Below are 17,536 nucleotides of genomic sequence, written 5' to 3' on the forward strand. Positions count from 1 at the left end.
ACGCCCTTGCGGCCCTGGATTTCGCGTTGTCTACGATGGCGCCCCCTGGCGCTCCACAGTGGCGGCGACCCCTGACTCTCGGGCAGCGGCTGGGGGCCAAGGTCGCTATGGGATCCAGGGGCCGCCTAACCGCCATCAGGAACTCCACAAATCCTCTTCTTTAAGCACTTCACAAGCATATAAGTTCACCGTTACAAAATGTCCACACACTACAGAAAACCAACCTCCAGGCTGTGATGCCTCGGACCAGCCCAGAGATCCCCCCAAACTCCCAGCACCTTTGCTTTTGTAAAGAACAAGGCAGAGGAGTGGTCCCTCCAGGGCTGTCTCCAGGTCGCCGGCAGGGGCTCCTACAGACTGGTTCATTCCTGCAGGACCAACCAAGCACACACTGCTGTTTAAATGGACACTTCTTTATCAAAAAGGCAGAGCGACAGACATAGACAGAGTTGCCAGCATTGGTTCCCTGCCCCCAAGTGCCCACAACTGCCAGGGCCTGGAACTCTCAACCAGGGACCGGGACCCAAGTACTGAGCATCAGCACTGCCTCCCAGGGTGCGCCTTAGGCGGCAGCCAGGACTCCAACCCAGGCACTCAGATGGGGAATGCAGGCCCCCTAAGCCATTTCTGAGGCACTGAGCCAAAGGCCTCCCCCGAAACTTGATTTTACAAATAGTAATATTAATACTAATAACAGACACTACGTTGGAGAGCAGTTTTAGGTTTTCAGGAAATCGAGTAGGTGAACAGTTCTCACACAGCCCTCCCTTGTGGGTCAACAGCTTCCTCTGTCACTGATCTCACGTGTGTGACAACAGAAGAACAGAGGAGACACGGGATTGTGCCCCACAGTCCACGGTCAGCATCAGGTGCAGGATTTGTGCCGTGCACTTGTGCTGAGGCAGAACGCCAGGTATAGACCCTGACGGCATCCTGCAGAACAGCTCCCCCCTATGGCAGCTGGCTAGGAGGGGTTGACTGTGTGCAGAAATGCTACCCTAAAGCACAGCTCCGGGGCATTGGAGCAAAGACCAGGGCAAGGAGGCCAGTGTTGCCTTCTCCTCTGCAGGTCCTAGGATTCTCACCCAAGAGGTGCCCTCCAGGGCTGGCACTGTGGTGCAGTGGGTAAAGCCGCCATCCCACATGGGTGCTACTTTGTGTCCCGGCCGCTGCAGTTCTGATCCAGCTCCCTGCCAATGGCCTGGGAACACAGCAGAGGACGGCCCAAGTACATAGGCCTCTGACACCCATGTGGGAGTCCTCAAAGAAGCTCCTGGCTCCTGCTTCTACCTGGCCCAGTGCTGGCCATTGTGGCCATCAGGGAGTGAACCAGCGGATGGAAGACTTCTCCCTTTCTCTCTCTCTCTCTCTCTCTCTCTCTCTAACTCATTCAAATAAGAACGTAAACCTTTTTCTCCCTGGTGAAAGGAGCCCCAGCTCTGTGTGTGATTCCAGCGCCTGGGGGGTTGTGCAGATTGTGCCTCTGTGACCCAGGCCCTGTGCAATCCAGCAGCAGTGGAGAATTTCCCACAGGACCAGTGAGTGAAGTGACTTGGCACAGAGACCCTGGGCCACTGGCTTCCACAGCAGAGCTGCAGAGCACTCAGAATCAATGAACAGATGCAACGCAGGACAGCCACAGAGGCCTGGGCCACCCCCTCTTGGAGCTCCAGTGGGAGCCGAAAAACTGGTGGAGAAGGTTCCAGAAACACTGGGCTCCATGTAGAGCCCCAGGGACTCACCATTCGGGGAGTGACCCACCAGATGGAAGAGCTGTGTCCTCTGTCTCTCCCTTTCTGGAACTACCTTCCAAAGAAATCAATCTGCTAACAGAGAGGAAAGAACTGGCCCACGGCAGTGTTGGGAGATCAGACTGGAAAACCCCTCCAGGGATAGACCTGGGATTTGGGCTTTAGCTCACTCCTTCTCAGGGCTGATCTGGACTCTGAAGCCCTTGCCCAGCCCCAGGCAGCACCAGGAAGCGGCCGCTCAGGGCAGCGGGCAGGGACTGGCAGGAGCGCCTGGTCCCTTGGGCTCCCAGAGCCGGGAAGCCAAGGTGCCAAGCCAGAGCACTGGGGCCGGGGCGCGCTCTGTAGAGCAGGGCTGGGGCCACAGTGGGGTTCCTGCACAGGAAGAGGGAGCAGCACCCACACTGCCTCGGCCTGCCCCACCGCCTCCTTGGGGATGACTCGGTTGCCCCAGTACAGGGATCTCCCAGTGGGAGCTGGGGTGAGTGTAGAGGCTGACTCAGTGCTTCCGTGGCTGAGGGAGCCAGGGCCCCTGCCCCACCTCGGGACCCCAGGGTTTCAGTCTGCAGAGGACCACGTGGAGGCGAAGCCGGATGCAGGGCTGCATGCAAAGGAAGCAGGAAGGACAGACGTCGCAGGCGGGAGGATGAGGGGTCCAGCTTTATTTCTTTATATGTTGGGGGGAGGAGGGTTGTGTTTTTGTAGGGTGTTTTTTGTTTTGCTTTTCTTTTCTTTTTCCTTTTTTGCCATTACTGAGCTTTATTTTCTTATGCTAGAGGACGCACGCCCAAGCTCAGACTGGCCGAGTGTGGGGCACCCTATTCATAATCAGAGTCTCCTTTAAGCCTGGGGGTACAGGTACTCTGCTAGGTCGTCGGGCTCGTCGTCCTGGAACAAGCCGTACATGCGCACGAGCTCCCCGACGTCATGAGGCAGCGAAGCCCAGGGCGCAGAGGAGTCCAGATGGATGTTGTGCAGATCGGCGGGCAGCGGGTCCTCGGCAGCCTCGGGGCCCTGCGCCTGGGAGCCCCCGGGGCCCTGCTCTTCCTGCGCGGGCGCCCTGAGCTCCGAGCCTGTTGGCGGCGGCGGCGGCGGCGGCGGCGGCGGAGGAGGAGGAGGAGGAGGAGGAGGAGGAGGAGGCTGAGGTGTGGACTCGCTGGGCTGGCGGGGCTGGCCCGTTGGCTGCAGTTTTCTTTGCTTGGCGCGCTGATTTTTAAACCAGGTCTGGGGAGGAAGGGAGGGAACAGGTTACTCCAGGTGCAACGACCCCAGGGAGACCCCATGGGTCTCAGAAGCTCGGGGCCCTTGTGGCGTGGGCACGCTGGGCTCAAGCCTCTTTCTCAAACGCTGTGCCGGGCCCGGGAGAGTCATTCGGCCATGGGGTCGCGCGCGGCAGCCGTGGGTCCTGGGGGCAGTGAACCGGCCGATGGAAGACACCTCTCTCTCTGCCTCGAACTTGTTCAAATAAATAAATAAATCTCAAAAAACTTCGGTCTCATTGCGTCTCACCAATACATTTAAAGAAATACAATTTGGAAACGCTTCCTGCACACACATGTTCGCTCCACCTCCGCGGCCGGCTCTCGGCTGGCTCCCGCGCACTGAGTGCCATCCACCAGGCGTGGTCCTCGCCGGCCGGCTCAGACTTGAACTCTTGCGCCCACAACCACAACGCATCCGCGAGTGCCCCGCCCGGGGGAGTCTATCTTGTCAAGGGCCCACGCGCAGGGAGTTCGGGACAAGCCCCGCGGCAGCCTCTGCCTGCCAGCCTCGCGGGGACTGCCCTGAGCAGCCAGCGCAGCGGTGACCACAGCAAGTGAGTGCGAGGCAGGGGGCTCAGGACATACCTTGATCCCATAGGCATCCAGATGAAGCTCGGATGATAACTCTTCTTTTTGGCTCCAATCTGGGCAGCGGCTGGTTTCTAAAACAGCTTTCAGCATCCCCAGCTGGTCGGGGGTAAAGGCCGTGCGGCTGCGGCGAGAGGACCTGGGCACTGCAGAGGGACCGCAACAAAGGCCTTTGGTTTGCTTTAAGCAGGAATCCATTGGAGTTCCTGATGCAGACATTTGGGGCGTGACCCGGTCGGTTGGTCGGGAGACACCAGCGCTCTCTCTCGGGGTCTCTCCTCTTTGCCAGGGTCTCGCAAAGGAATATTGGAAAATGCACCCTGGAAGGCAGAGCCTGATCTCATGGTCATGCATTTTTGACGTGAGCTTGAACTTCACGGGGAAGATGTCCTGCTGCCACACATGCCCGCCCACACACACACACACACACACACACAAGTACATACACATACTTACATACAAACACACACAAGACAAACACACACACAGAAACACACACATACATACATACACATACATATGTTCATACACACTAACACACCCACACACCCACCAACACAATCATATATAAATACACTTACATACATACCCACACACACCCACAGTGCGCCAGCCACGGCAGCCATTGGATGGTGAACCAACGGCAAAAAAAGAAGACCTTTCTCTCTCTCTCTCTCTCACTGTCCACTCTGCCTGTAAAAAAAAAAAAAAAAAAAAAAAAAAAAAAAAAAAAAAAAAACCTGCATAGGGCTTTGGAGGAAGCCCTCAGCCATGGAGGGGATGGAAAGAGATGGAGAAAGAGCCGCAGGCAGAGGAGAAGGAGGCCAGAAGCACATGTGCGTGGTTAGAATGCAGCCACTGGGGCCGGCCCCTGGGAGGCCTTGCAATGCTGGGTTCCTATCCCAGAGTCCCAGTTGGAGTCCCGGCTGCTCCACTTCCCACCCAGCTCCCTACAAATGCACCTGGGAAAGCAGTAGAAGATGGCCCAAGTACTCAGGCCCCCACACCCACATGGGAGACCCAGATGGAGCTCCCGTCTCCTGGCTTTGGATTTCACCAGCCCTTGGCCATTGCAGCTACCCATGCAAATACACATGCAAAGGAAATGTTTTTTCATTTTCAGAAGGCGCCTGGCATTGTGGCAGAGTGGGTAAAACCCACCACTGGCAACACTGGCGTCCTATATGGACATTGGGGCAAGGCCCAGCTGCTCCACTGCCTATGCAGCTCCCTGCTCATGTGCCTAGGGAAGCAGCAGAGGACGGCGCAAGTGATGGGACCCCTGCACCCATGTGGGAGAGCTTATTTTTATTATAAAACTTGCATTCAAGAACAGATTTTTCATTTTTTTTAATATCTATTCATTTATTTGAAGGTCAGAGTTACACAGAGAAAGGAGTGGCGCAGAGAGAGAAAGAGAGTCTTCCATCCACTGGTTCACTCCCCAGTTGGCCAGAATGGCTCAAGCTGTGCCAGTCCAAAGCCAGGAGCCAGGAGCTTCTTCCCGGTCTCCCATGCAGGAAAGATTGACACTCACTCACTGCTGGCAGGAACCCAGTAGCAAATTTGTGCTCATATTTTCTCCATAGCTATCACCCAGCGATCCCCCAAATGGTCAACCCAGTTTTGGCATCAATTGGTCTACCACCAAGCCCTGCATGGCCTCTTGGCTTCTGCACAGCCAACCTCTCGCCCACCTGCCTCGGCCACTTGCTCACTCGACATCAGGATGCGGACCGGCAGTATTTCTGAAGCTGCTGCTTCTCCAGCGTCTGCGCTTGTCTGCCCCTTGCCGCCCGCCCGCCCGCCCTCCCGTCTAAAGGACAGCTCCTTTAGAGAAGGAAGCCAACTTGGGATGGTATGAAGTCTTTGATGGGCCCTCCCTAAGTTACACCCTAGACCTGATTGACAATTGTGGCACTTGAAGAAGTTACATGTAGATGGAATGAAAAGATGCCAATTTAAAATGCAGACTTTATCACTACATCAGCTCCCTCAAATTCAAGACACTTTTAGGAGCAATGAAACCACCAGTTGGCCCATCTCTAAAGAACCGGGCACCCTGGGAACTTCACGCTGGCGATGCAGGCTTTCTGACATTCTTCTCCGAGTACAGCTATGTGCCCTTCTCTTAGATGCAGAAACAAAGAGAAGTCAGCAGGAGCCGGATCAGGACGGCTGCTGACTGCCTCTCAGAACTTTCCAACTTGGCCTGTGTGGGGAGAGGAAGGCTCAGGGGTGCTGCGCGGAGGACAGGGCTGCTGGTGGGCCTTCCTGGGCTTGTTCTGTTCGCTTCCACTGCTTTCTCGAAATAAGCTGATGTTATTCACTGGCTCGCCAACAAGTCAACAGGCAAACTGCCTTGGGCATCCCAAAGAAAACCCAGTGCACTCTGGGTCTGCCTGGACCACCTCCACCCCTTGGTAGCTGCCCATTGCTCTGTCCGTGGAATCCTATCAGCATAACCATGTTTAATCTCCTGCTAATTCTTCAGACTCCAAGTGGGGGCACCACCCTGGCCAGGCAACGGTGCCCTGGGGCCACGCTTGGAAACCAGGCCCCCAGCCCACTGCCAAGACCTGCCGCCCGAGGAACCCCGTCAATGGCCACGGCCCCAACATCTAACTCCCCGGGCAGAGGAGTCTTGGGGTGTGGAACCTAAAAGTAGATCCATAACACCACGTTGGAGGCCTCCTTTGGCAGGTGGACAAGGGCATTGACAATGGGGCTCAGAAATTGGTTGCCATTAAAAAAAAAAAGCACTGAGGGACCTGTGCTGTGGTGCAGAGGTCAATCCTATCTGTGGGCACCAGCTCTAGTCCTGGCTGCTCCTCTTCCCATCCGGCTTTCTGCTATGGCCTGGGAAAGCAGTGGAAGATGGCCCAAGACTTGGGCCTCTGCACCTGTGTGGGAGACCCAGAAGAGGCTCCTGGTTCCTGACTTCAGATCAGCCCATTTCTGACCACTGTGGCCACCTGGAGAATGAACCAGTGGATTGAAGACCTTTCTGTCTCTCCTTACTGTCTGTAACTCTACCTATCAAATCAATAAATAAAACCTTAAAAAAAATTGATCTGGGTCCTGTGTTGTGACACAATTGGCAAATCAGCCACCTGTGATGGGCACCAGTCCAAGTCCCCACTGCTCCACTTTGGATCCAGCCCCCTGCTAATGGCCCAAGTGCTTGGACCCCTGCACTCAAGCTCCTGGCTCCTGGTTTGGGCCTGGCCTAGCCCTGGCTGTTGCTGCCATTTGGGGAGTGAAGTAGACGATGGAAGATTCTCTCTCTCGCTCGCTCGCTCGCTCGCTGTCACTCTGCCTTTCAAATACATAAATCTTAAAAACAAAGTTTGTTGCCCTTGAACATTTCAGCTGGAATTGTGTAAGCTGAGCCCCTTGAGAAGTCTGATGCATTGGCTGCTATTTCTGTCCTAGGCGCTCACCAGACGCCTTTCCCCTTGCACACTGGTGGGGCTGGCTGTCCACTGCAGGCTTCGTCTTCCACATCGTTTTGTCCCTGCTGAAAGCAAAGTGTGCATGTGTGCTCTGCTGATATTGCTTTCTTTTTAAAACATATTTTATTATAGGGCTGGTGTTGTGTCACCACCATCTGTGTGTCACCAGCATCCCGTATGAACACAGGTTCTAGTCTCAGCTGCTCCACTTCTGATCCAGGTGCCCACTAATGCACCTGGGAAAGCAGCAGAAGATGGCCCAAGAGTTGGGCCCCTGCACCCATGGAGGAGACCCTGATGGAGCTCCAGGCTCATGGCTTCAGTCTGGCCCAGCTCTGCTGTGGTGGCCATTTGGGGAGTAAACCAGCAGATGGAAGATTCTCCCTCTCTGTCCCTCGCACCCTTCTCTCCACTTTGCCTTTCAAATAAATATTTTCTAAAATTGTATGAGTGTTGTTAATTTTAAATTTACAACATAAACATTGTGAGGAGTTTCCATATACCCCAGCTGGCTGCCCCATTAATATCTCCTATTGGTGTGTCTGTCACACATGAGCCACACCCAGCTGCCCCAGTTTTTTAATCCAAACTCCTTTCACCCCTCCAGCCCTCCCACTCTAGTCATCCGCGTCTGTGTTCAGATTCTTAGTCTCGCTCCCACACACAGAGGAGGACAGGTGGGACCTGTCTTTCTACACTGCTGGTCTCTGAGGAATGGTCTCCACAACCTTTCCCCACAGCATCAATGCTCTTCTCTTCTGCCACCCATGCTTCACCAGAAAATTCTTCCCAGCATTCATGTGGCTCTCACAGGGGCTCTCTTCAAGCCGGAGTCAAATCCTTCTTGGGGCTCCAAACCAGATCCTGTTCAGAAAGCGAAGGTGGGGCTCTGTGCATGCGTGGCTCCTATCCATCCTAGAGCTCAGCCAGCACCCTTGGCGGGGGCAGTTTGAGGAATGCTCGGCAAAGCTGCTCCCCACCCACACCTCCCAGTGCAACAGCAACGGATGTACATAAAAATCTCTCTCTCTCTCTTTTTAAGATTTATTTATTTGAAAGCCAGAACTACAGATAGGCAGAGGCAGAGAGAGAGAAAGAGGGGGAGAGTGAGAGAGAGAGAGAGAGAGAGAGAGAGAGAGAGAGAGAAAGTCTTCCATCCACTGGTTCACTCCCCTGTGGGTAGCAACGGCCAGAGCTGTGCTGATCCGAAGCCAGGAGCCAGGAGCTTCCTCCAGGTCTCCCACGCGGTTGCAGGAGCCCAAGGACTTCATGTGCATTCCAGCACACTTCACTTCAGTTGTGACACTGACTGGCATGAAGGTCACCAGCATGCGGTGTGAGAACAGCAGTCTCCACTTGGCCACGGGGACAGCACCAATGCCACCAATCTGGTAGACATCCTCTAGGGCAAATGCTAAGTTGTCAGATGTCTAGTTGGTGGGAGGTGGCCATCCAGGGCTTCCAGCACTGTGGGTCCACTGGCATTGCCATCATGCACCCACGTGGGAGACCTGGAAGAAGCTTCTGGCTCCTGGCTTCAAATTGGCACAGCTCCAGCTGTTGCAGCCATATGGGGAGTGAACCAGCAGATGGAAGACCTCTCTCTCTCTCTCTCTCTCTGCCTCTCCTTCTCTCTCCGTGTAACTCTGATTTTCAAATAAATAAATCAATCTGAAAAAAAGAAAAAATGATGGGGGCAGGTGCTGGGGCGCAGGGGTTAAAGCCCTGGCCTGAAGCACAAGCATGCCATATGGGCACCAGTTCTAGGCTTGGCTGCTCCTCTTCTAAGCTGACTCTCTGCTATGGCCTGGGAAAGCAGTAAAAGATGGCCCAACTCCTTGGAGCCCTGCACACACTGAGAGATCCAGAAGAAGCACCTGGCTCCTGGCTTTGATTCGGCGCAGCTCTGGCTGTTGCAGCTCTCTGGGGAGTGAACTACCGAATGAAAGACCTCTCTGAATTACCTCTCTGTAACCCTGTCTTTTAAAATAAATAAAATAAATCTTTTTTTAAAAAAAGGTGCACTTGGGATGGCATCACCCCTTATCAGAATACCTAGATTCCAGTCCCTCCTCTACTCTCAACTCCAGCTTCCTGCTAAAGTGCACCCTGTGAGGTGGCAGATGATGGCTTTAGTACTTGAGTCCATGCCACCCACATGGGAGACCCAGATTGAGTGCCTGGCACCCTAGCTCAACTCCAGCTGTTGCCAGCATTTAAGGAAGGAACCAGAGAATGGGAAATATCTTTGTTTCTCTGAAATACATAAAATGAATTTTTTAATGTTTGCATTCATTGTGTTCTTCTTTTTTTTTAAATGATTTATTTATTTAGTTAGTTGAAAGGCAGGGTTACATAGAGACCAGAAGAAACAGAGAGAGAGAGAGAGACCTTCAAGCCACTGGTTCACACTCCAAATGTCTGCAACAGCAAGAGCTGGGCCAGGCCAAAGCCAGGAGCCTAGAACTGCAACCAGGTCTCCCCCATGGGTAGCAGAGTCCCAAGAATTGGAGCCATCTTCTGCTGCTTTCCTAAGCACATTTACAGAGGATTGGGAATCCAACCAGCACTCATATGGAATGCCAGCATTGCAAGCAACTGCCTAACCCACTCCACCACATGCTGGCCCCATAATCACTGTTTTAAAATAAAATATAGGGGCTGGCACTGTAGCATACTGGGTAAAGCTGCTCTCCTCAGTGCCGGCATGGGCACCGGTTCAAATCCCGGCTGCTCCAATTCCAATCCAGCTATCTGCTATGGCCTAGGAAAGTATTAGAAGATGGCCCAAGTCCTTGGGCCCCTGTATCCATGTGGGAGACCCAGAATAAACTCCAGGCTCCTACATAAACAAGTCTAGTACCTGCTAATACTAACCGATAGAATAAATAAAGGGGAGAGTGATCCAACATGGGAAGCGAGATACACAGCAGACTCATAGAATGGCAGATGTCCTAAACAGCACTCTGGCCTCAGAATCAGCCCTAAAGGCATTCTGATCTGCCTGAAAAGCCCATGAGAGTATTTCAAGCATGGAAAGCCAAGACACTCCGGCAAAAAAAAAAAAAAAAAAAAACACACACACACAACAACAACAACAACAAACCACAACCTCAATGAAAGATCTCTGTGAGATCCTAGTGGAAAGAACAGGTCTTCAAAAAAGGAGGTACCTTTCTCTGAAGGGAGGAGAGAACCTCCACTTTGACTATGACCTTGTCTAAATAAGATAAGAGTCAGAGAACTCAAAAGGCTTCCATAGCCTTGGAAACTCATGACTGGAGCATAGGGAGATTACTGATGCCATAAACAGGAGTGTCAATTTGTAAAGTCAACAACAGGAGTCACTGTGCACTTACTCCTCATGTAGGATCTCTGTCCTTAATGTGCTGTACATTGAGATTTAATGCTATAACGAGTACTCAAACAGTATATTTCACTTTGTGTTTCTATGGGGGTGCAAACTGTTGAAATCTTTACTTAATGTATGCTAAACTGATCTTCTGTATATAAAGAGAATCGAAAATGAATCTTGATGTGAATGGAAGGGGAGAGGGAGTGGGAAAGGGGAGTGTTGCGGGTGGGAGGGACGTTATGGGGGGGGAAGCCATTGTAATCCATAAGCCGTACTTTGGAAATTTATATTCATTAAATAAAAGTTAAAAAAAAAAAACTCCAGGCTCCTGACTTTGGATCAGCGCAGCTCTGGCTGTTGGGGCCAATTTGGGAGTGAACCAGTGGATCCAAGACCTCTGTGTGTATGTGTGTGTGTGTGTGTGTGTGTGTGTCTGCCTCTCTGTAACTCTGCCTTTCAAATAAATAAATCTTCAAAAAAATAATAAAATATAAACCCTGTTACACAAGAACCACTTTTGCTACCAAAATCTGCATTGTCAGGCTTCTCCAGAGAAACAGAATCCACAGGACATAGACACAGACACGTGAAGGGAGTTTATGTGGACAGTTGGCTTACTTGTTCATGGTGGCTGGGAAGTCCACGGCAAGCCATGTGTAGGCTGAAGACACTGGGTAGCAGCAGCATGGCTCAGTCCCAGTCCAGGAGCCTCAGAACTGGAGAAGCCAGGAGCTTGGGTATCAGTTCAAAGCCGAAAGTCTGAGTGCCAGTGAGGTGGCTACAGAGGTGAGTCCTGGAATCCAAGGGCCACCAGCTGAAGTCCGCAGCAGGAGTCACACCTGTCCCTGCTCTGAGCAGGAGACTGATTTGGGCTCTGTGTTTCACCAATGGCTGGTGCCCGCCCACACGGAGGCTAGGTCTTCCCATCTGGTCCACCCAGACCACATGCTAATGTTGTCTGGAAACATGCTCAGACATGCCCAAGGTGAGGTTTTCCCAGGTTCCTAGGGGCTCCTTGATGCAGTCAAGCTGACAGGTGCTTGATGGGACCCACTTCTCACGATGAGATCTCCAGCTGCTTCCTAGGACTTCTCCTGGTGTCCACCCTTTCCTCACAAACTGCAGACTGTTTCTCCCTATTCTCTGCCCAGAAGATGAAAAGAAGCTTCTCTCTCGCCACTGCTGTCCCCAGTCATTAGCAAGTCCCCCCTGTTACGGGAGTGTGAGCCCTGGATAGGCTTGGACCAGCTTCCTGCCTCCAGGTGAGGGAGAATCAAGGAAGACATGTGGATAAAGTTGAGCAGAGAAGCAAACTACTTCAAGACAGAGGGAAAGTCCACAGGCGGGAACAAGGTTAACCTCCAGGAGAGAACGCTGCTGCTAGCAGGGTTTGGGGCTGTCCTTTCCTAGTCCTGGAAGCACAGGGGCCAATGTCTGTGGCTTAAGTGAACATTCAAGTAGGGTGAGGCTTGGGGCAGGGTTTGAGGGGCTTCCATTTGCAGGCCATTTTTGGGCATTTTCGAGGTGTCATGGCACTGGTGGATGATGGGAGTGGGGCTTGGGCAGTGCACACAAGGCTGTAGTGCACACAGGGCTCTCTCATTTCAGTTTCCCTCTTTCCCTGGGAATCTTGGTCCTTTCTCTCAGCCTCTGAATACATACCCTTATGCTTCCATTTTCTCTGAAGCTGGGCTAGTTTTGTGCCTTATTCTCAACAAAGATATGGAAAGTGCTCCTTCTGAAGGTATCTTCCACTGAAGCTAATGCTCATGCCCATTACACAAATACATTTCACTCCCCTGGGAAGCTCCCTGTACTACCCGGCTTATTCAAGTGCCTCATACCTTGGGCCCAGTTGGTCCCACAAACAAAGAGCAGTGGCTCATTGTCCCAAATGTCATCCTAGATCGTGTCTATGGTCTTCAAGGAAATCACAAATTCCATCGTTCCATGGCAACTTTGGATTCCTTGTCTGGCCTGGGCTTATGCAACTTTTATCTCAGAGTGTTGCAGCTCCTGCCAACCTCTGAGCTGTCCACAGTGCTGATGCTGTGTGTGTGGCGCTGGCCAGGGTGCTGACCAGTGGTGGCCTGGGCCTCAGTGCCAAACAGAAGGCCAGCAGCTCAGGGGCTTGGACATTTTTTGTTCTTCACCCTGCTCGGGGACTTTGACTTGCAGTTCAGGACAGATAGAATCTCATTTTGGTGTTGCTGGACAAAAGCCATGGATTACGTGAGATTTGTGTGATGGAGTCTTTATTCTTCTGGCGAGAGCAACACCTACAGAAAGGGCAGCAGGGCCCGGGGCATCTTGTTGGAAGATGTCAGACATCTGCCCCTCAGAGTCTTGTGGTATCAAAGCTAAGGACCACAGAAAACTGAAGTTTCATCATTATCCTATATAGGCATTTGCTTAGTCTTTATTGAAGTATCTAATAGAATAAATTACTTCTTATGGAATCATGGGTTGGTATATTATTTATTTTTTGTTATGCTTGCTTTCTGTCTGCAAAATTTCTGAATAAATCAACACATTCACTCATCAAGGGAAAATACTAAGTCAGACAGAAATGTACTTTGTAGTTGTGTCCCCTAATACATGACAGCTCTGAGGATGGTCAGTTTGGTGCGAGGTAACTTATGGACTGAGTACAGCATATGAGTGGTCTCTACAGGGAAGTGTGACCACAGGTGTGTGGGTGACCACACAGGTGTGTGTGTATGGTAGAGAGCATGGGGCTCTGGGAGAAGTGTTAGCAACATTGACGCAGATTGTATCCAGATGAAAATGCACCTAAAGGTTCACTCGGTAGAGCTTGGACTGTACGCTAAGGGCCATAGTGGGCCATGAAAAGTTGGTAATAAAAAATGTGATGTAAGTATCATTGAGCATAAATCCACCATGTTGACTTTTCTTCCTCCATCATCATTTTTCCTTCTTCTGGATTAATCATTTTTTAGGATCTCACAGATTTTTCTTTTTTATTTTTTTGACAGGCAGTGTTAGTGAGAGAGAGAGAGACAGAGATAAAGGTCTTTCTTCCGTTGATTCACTCCCCAAAAAATGGCTTCCACAGCCAGCATTGCACCGATCCGAAGCCAGGAGCCAGGTGCTTCCTCCTGGTCTCTCATGTGGGTGCAGGGCCCAAGCACTTGGGCCATCTTCCACTGTCTTCCTGGGACACAACAGAGAGCTGGACTGAAAGAGGAGCAACCAGGACAGAATCTGGCACTCCAAAAGATCTCACAGATTTTCATGACTTTAACCAAAATATCTGAAAGAGCTTTGGGAAATTCAAGTTTATTTTAGCCTACAATTTGGAGGCTACACTTCAGGGTCAGGCATCCCCACAGTCCGGTGTCTGTGGAAGCTGCTCATGGCAGGTGCAGGGGAACAATCACATTGTGAGCCACGAGGAAGAGAGAAAACCTAGACCCAACTAGAACTCAAATAATCAAACCTCTCATGAGAACTACCCTCTGAGGGTACACCCTCAAAGACCCAAAGACCTCCCACTGGCCGCATATCTCACATGCCCTCAATATACCAAATCTCCACCCTTAATCCACTAAATATAAACATTAAGACATTTCAGTTTAAACAACTCCACGTTTTGGGAGACAAGTCCTGTTGTACCCATACATCAGCTCTATCTCCTGTTTTGTTGTTGGTCTAGAGTTTACAATAGACATCTTCTGTTTATCACACACTGCCATCCAGTGATACTGGACTTCTTCACCTATAATATAGCAACCCCACAACAACAGGTTTCCATTCACCCTCTAATGCTTCTGCAATTTCGTAATTTTACTTCTACCTACATTATAAACAATACACCTGTTGTTACAATTTTTGCTTTAAAAATGATCATTTAAGGCAATTAAAGCTAAGCAGTCTTTTATATTTATCAAAATGCTACCCATTTTCAGTGTTCAGTGTTCATTTGTATAAATCTAGGTTTTCATTTGGCATAATTTTTCTTACATGTGAAGCATTTAATAAGCTTATTTTTAAAAGATTTATTAATTTATATGAAAGGCAGAGTGACAGAGAGGGAGAAACAGAGAGAGAGAGATCTTCCATCCACTGGTTCACTTTCCAAATCCCACAAGAGTCAGGGCTGGATTGCGCCAAAGCCAGGAGCCTAGAACTCCGTCCGTATCTCCCATGAGGGATGCAGGGATCTAGGTACTTGGGCCATCCTCCACTGTTTATGCAGGTGAATGAGTAGGATGCAGGATTAGAAGCAGAACAGCCAAGACATGAACTGGTGCTCTGATGTGGGATGCCAGCATGGCAGGCAGCAGCTCAACCCACTGCACACTGCCAGCCCCCTAAGCTTTCTTTTTTGTCCCCAAAGACTTATTTATTTGAAATGCAGAGTTATGGGGGTAGATGGCGGCAACAGAGAAAGAGAAAGAACTTCCATCTGCTGGTTCATGTCCCCAGATGGCTGCAATTGGCAGGGCTGGCCAGGTTGAAGTCAAGAGCTCAAGTAGTTGTCCAAGCACTTGAACCATCTTCTACTACCTACCCAGGTGCATTAGCAGGAAGTTGGATTGGAAGTGGAGCAGTTAGGATTCAAAAATGGATGCTCCTATGGGATGCCAGTGTCACAAGGTGGCAGCTTAACCCACTGTGCCACAGCACCGCCGCAACCCTGGGTTTTCCTTTTAGTAAGGGTCTGTTGATGATAAATTCTGTTTTTGTTCCTTAGGGAATGAATGCCTGTATTGCCATATCTTCTTGGAATCAACATGAATTAAGTACAAGACTGGATAAACAGAGACATCTGCCCCACCCCAGGATGCACCCTACCCAGGACAGCTCCAGGAAGGCACAGGAACCAAAGAGGGGCTGAAATTGGCAGGTGTTTCATTCTGAGCCTCAGGTGATGCAGAAAGTACAAACTCAAAAGAAGTGGGCAGAGATGATGAATGACTGAGTCAATGGATTTCACTGGGTTTTTAATCCAGCGATTAACACAGGACCGGGAGGCATCCATCCAGCTCTCAGTGCCTGCTTCTTTTACCTACAAACACAACACTAATTTCCGAATTTAAGTGTTCAGATGACCCAGAAGTGCATGAGTTTTCACTGCCCCCTAAGCAAGCAGTCAGCCTCAGCTGCTAAAGAAACCATTTCCCCAAGTATCTGCTGGTGTCTTGCGTCTTCTCCTGATACTCATAGCTTGCTCCAGAAATACTAGCTCCTGCAGTCAATGTATGCGGCAATTCTTTGTTTAGGCAGTCTACAATCTGTTGGTTTTAATCTATCTCCAAGCCAGAGGAGGTCAAGGGAGCCCTTGCTGGTCAGGCACAGCATGGCAGACCTTACACAGGTGGGGTGCAGCCCTACATGCAGACTGAGGCTGTGCCCTCTATAAACGGCCCTCTCAGGAGGGCTACCTGGCTCAGCCCCAGCTGTATTGGCTTTTTGGGGAGTGAACCAGCAGAAAGATCTCTTTGTCTGTCTTGCCTTCTCTGTGGAATTCATTTTAAAATAAAAAAAATATTTTTAAAAAAAGTGGGAAGAAGGACACACATTAGTAAGTGGTAAATTCACCATTTATTAACTTCCTTTATTTTTTTGACAGGCAGAGTTAGACAGTGAGAGAGAGAGAGACAGAGAGAAAGGACTTCCTTCCGTTAGTTCGCTCCCCTAATGGCTGCTACAGCCGGCTCTGCACCGATCCGAAGCCAGGAGCTGGGTGCTTCCTCCAAGTCTCCCATGTGGGTGCAGGGCCCAAACACTTGAGCCATCCTCCACTGCCTTCCCAGGCCACAGCAGAGAGCTGGACTGGAAGAGGAGCAACCAGGACCAAATCTGGCGCCCCAGCCGGGACTAGAACCCAGGGTGCCGGTGCCACAGGTGGAGGATTAGCCAAGTGAGCCACAGCGCTGGCCAACCACTTATTAACTTCCAATTCCAGCTTCTTGCCAGCAAGTCTCTGTAGGCAGTGGATGATGGCTTAGGTGCTTGGGGTCCTGCCACCAATGTGAAAGACCAGAGTGCACTGCTTCGCTCCCAGCTTCAGCCTGGCCCAGCCCTGTCATTGGTAGGCATTTGGGGGGTAAGCCAGAAGATGAAATTACCTCTGTCTCTCTGTCTATTTGCCCACCTCTCTGTGTGTCTCAACTTTTCAAATAAAATGAAAACAAATTTTAAAGTAACAGTACTTTATATTTATCACAGGGACACCGACACTACTCTTGGACGTCCAGGGTGATGCGAACCATTGAGAATAAGCCCACAGGGGATACCCAGGGGCCACTACTGTGCAGAAACCCTGCATGGAAGGAAGGGACTCCATTCGGTGCCTACAGTGGCCAAAAGACTTCTGCTGTCAATCCCCACAGAACCTCAGAAGGAAGCCTCAAACAGTTGAATATGCAAGTGATGGCATTATTGACATGATTCCATGTCAACGATGAATGAAGTCTAACACACTCCTTCCTTAAATTCCAGTTTGGGCTTTAGGATGTTCCCTCTCACCACCAAAGGGGAACTTGAGGAGGGGTCCTAGTCCTCCACCCCAACTATGGACTGCATCGTGGCTGAAGTCCCATCACCTCTGCTGCAGCTGTCTTCAGATGGGCCTGGAACCAAGGACCAGGCACATCAAAGACTAGAACTTAGGGTCTCAGCTTTCTCCCATAATCCACAGGAGAGCTAGGGGTCTGAAATTTCAAGGTACGTGGACACCCAGAGAGAAAGCGGGGGCGTGGCTAGGGCCCAGGTGTGTGAGAGACACAATCTGAGTGGCCCTCACCTGGTGCCAGGGGCTCAGTTGGGTTAGGGTGAGGCTGGCACGAGGATGTTCTCTACCTCTGTCCCCAGGTCCTGCCGAGGCTCCATCGCCACACTCTCCCGGAAGCTCTGCGAGAGAAGAGGATTTCCTTCCGGAGCCAACGGTCTTATCCCCTGGGCCATCTCTTCTTTGTCATTGTGCAAGTGAGGAAAATGTACACCTTGTAAGTGGACCCTGCCCTGTGGGAAAAGGCTGGGAGAGGTGTGGGGCTGGACCCACCCTCCACCGCATCACCGCTGTTTGTGCCTGACCCTGGCAGCTCCTCTCTGACATATCTGCCGCATCACAGACACAGCCCCACACAACAGGCGTTGTTT

General features: G+C 51.1%; 1 protein-coding gene across 4 annotated transcripts in view; it reads right to left on the reverse strand.

The window, feature by feature from the left end:
- Positions 1-2,421: 2,421 nt before the first annotated feature.
- The window catches only part of LEUTX (leucine twenty homeobox), a 47,216-nt gene continuing 32,101 nt past the window's right edge, over positions 2,422-17,536 (reverse strand). For 3 of the 4 annotated variants that reach the window (XM_070062222.2, XM_089319406.1, XM_089319407.1), the window contains 2 exons: positions 3,596-3,744; positions 2,422-2,972 (listed from right to left, as the gene is read on the reverse strand). In XM_070062222.2, coding sequence (XP_069918323.2) covers positions 2,589-2,972; positions 3,596-3,691 — 480 coding nt within the window. In that variant the 5' untranslated portion in view covers positions 3,692-3,744 and the 3' untranslated portion in view covers positions 2,422-2,588. The remainder of the gene's footprint in view (positions 2,973-3,595; positions 3,745-17,536) is intronic. The other variant, XR_016224868.1, reaches the window with a different exon arrangement.

The sequence above is a fragment of the Oryctolagus cuniculus genome, chromosome 18, assembly GCF_051225735.1.
Source record: "Oryctolagus cuniculus isolate XC-2025 breed Fujian yellow rabbit chromosome 18, ASM5122573v1, whole genome shotgun sequence".
Lineage (NCBI taxonomy): Eukaryota > Metazoa > Chordata > Mammalia > Lagomorpha > Leporidae > Oryctolagus > Oryctolagus cuniculus.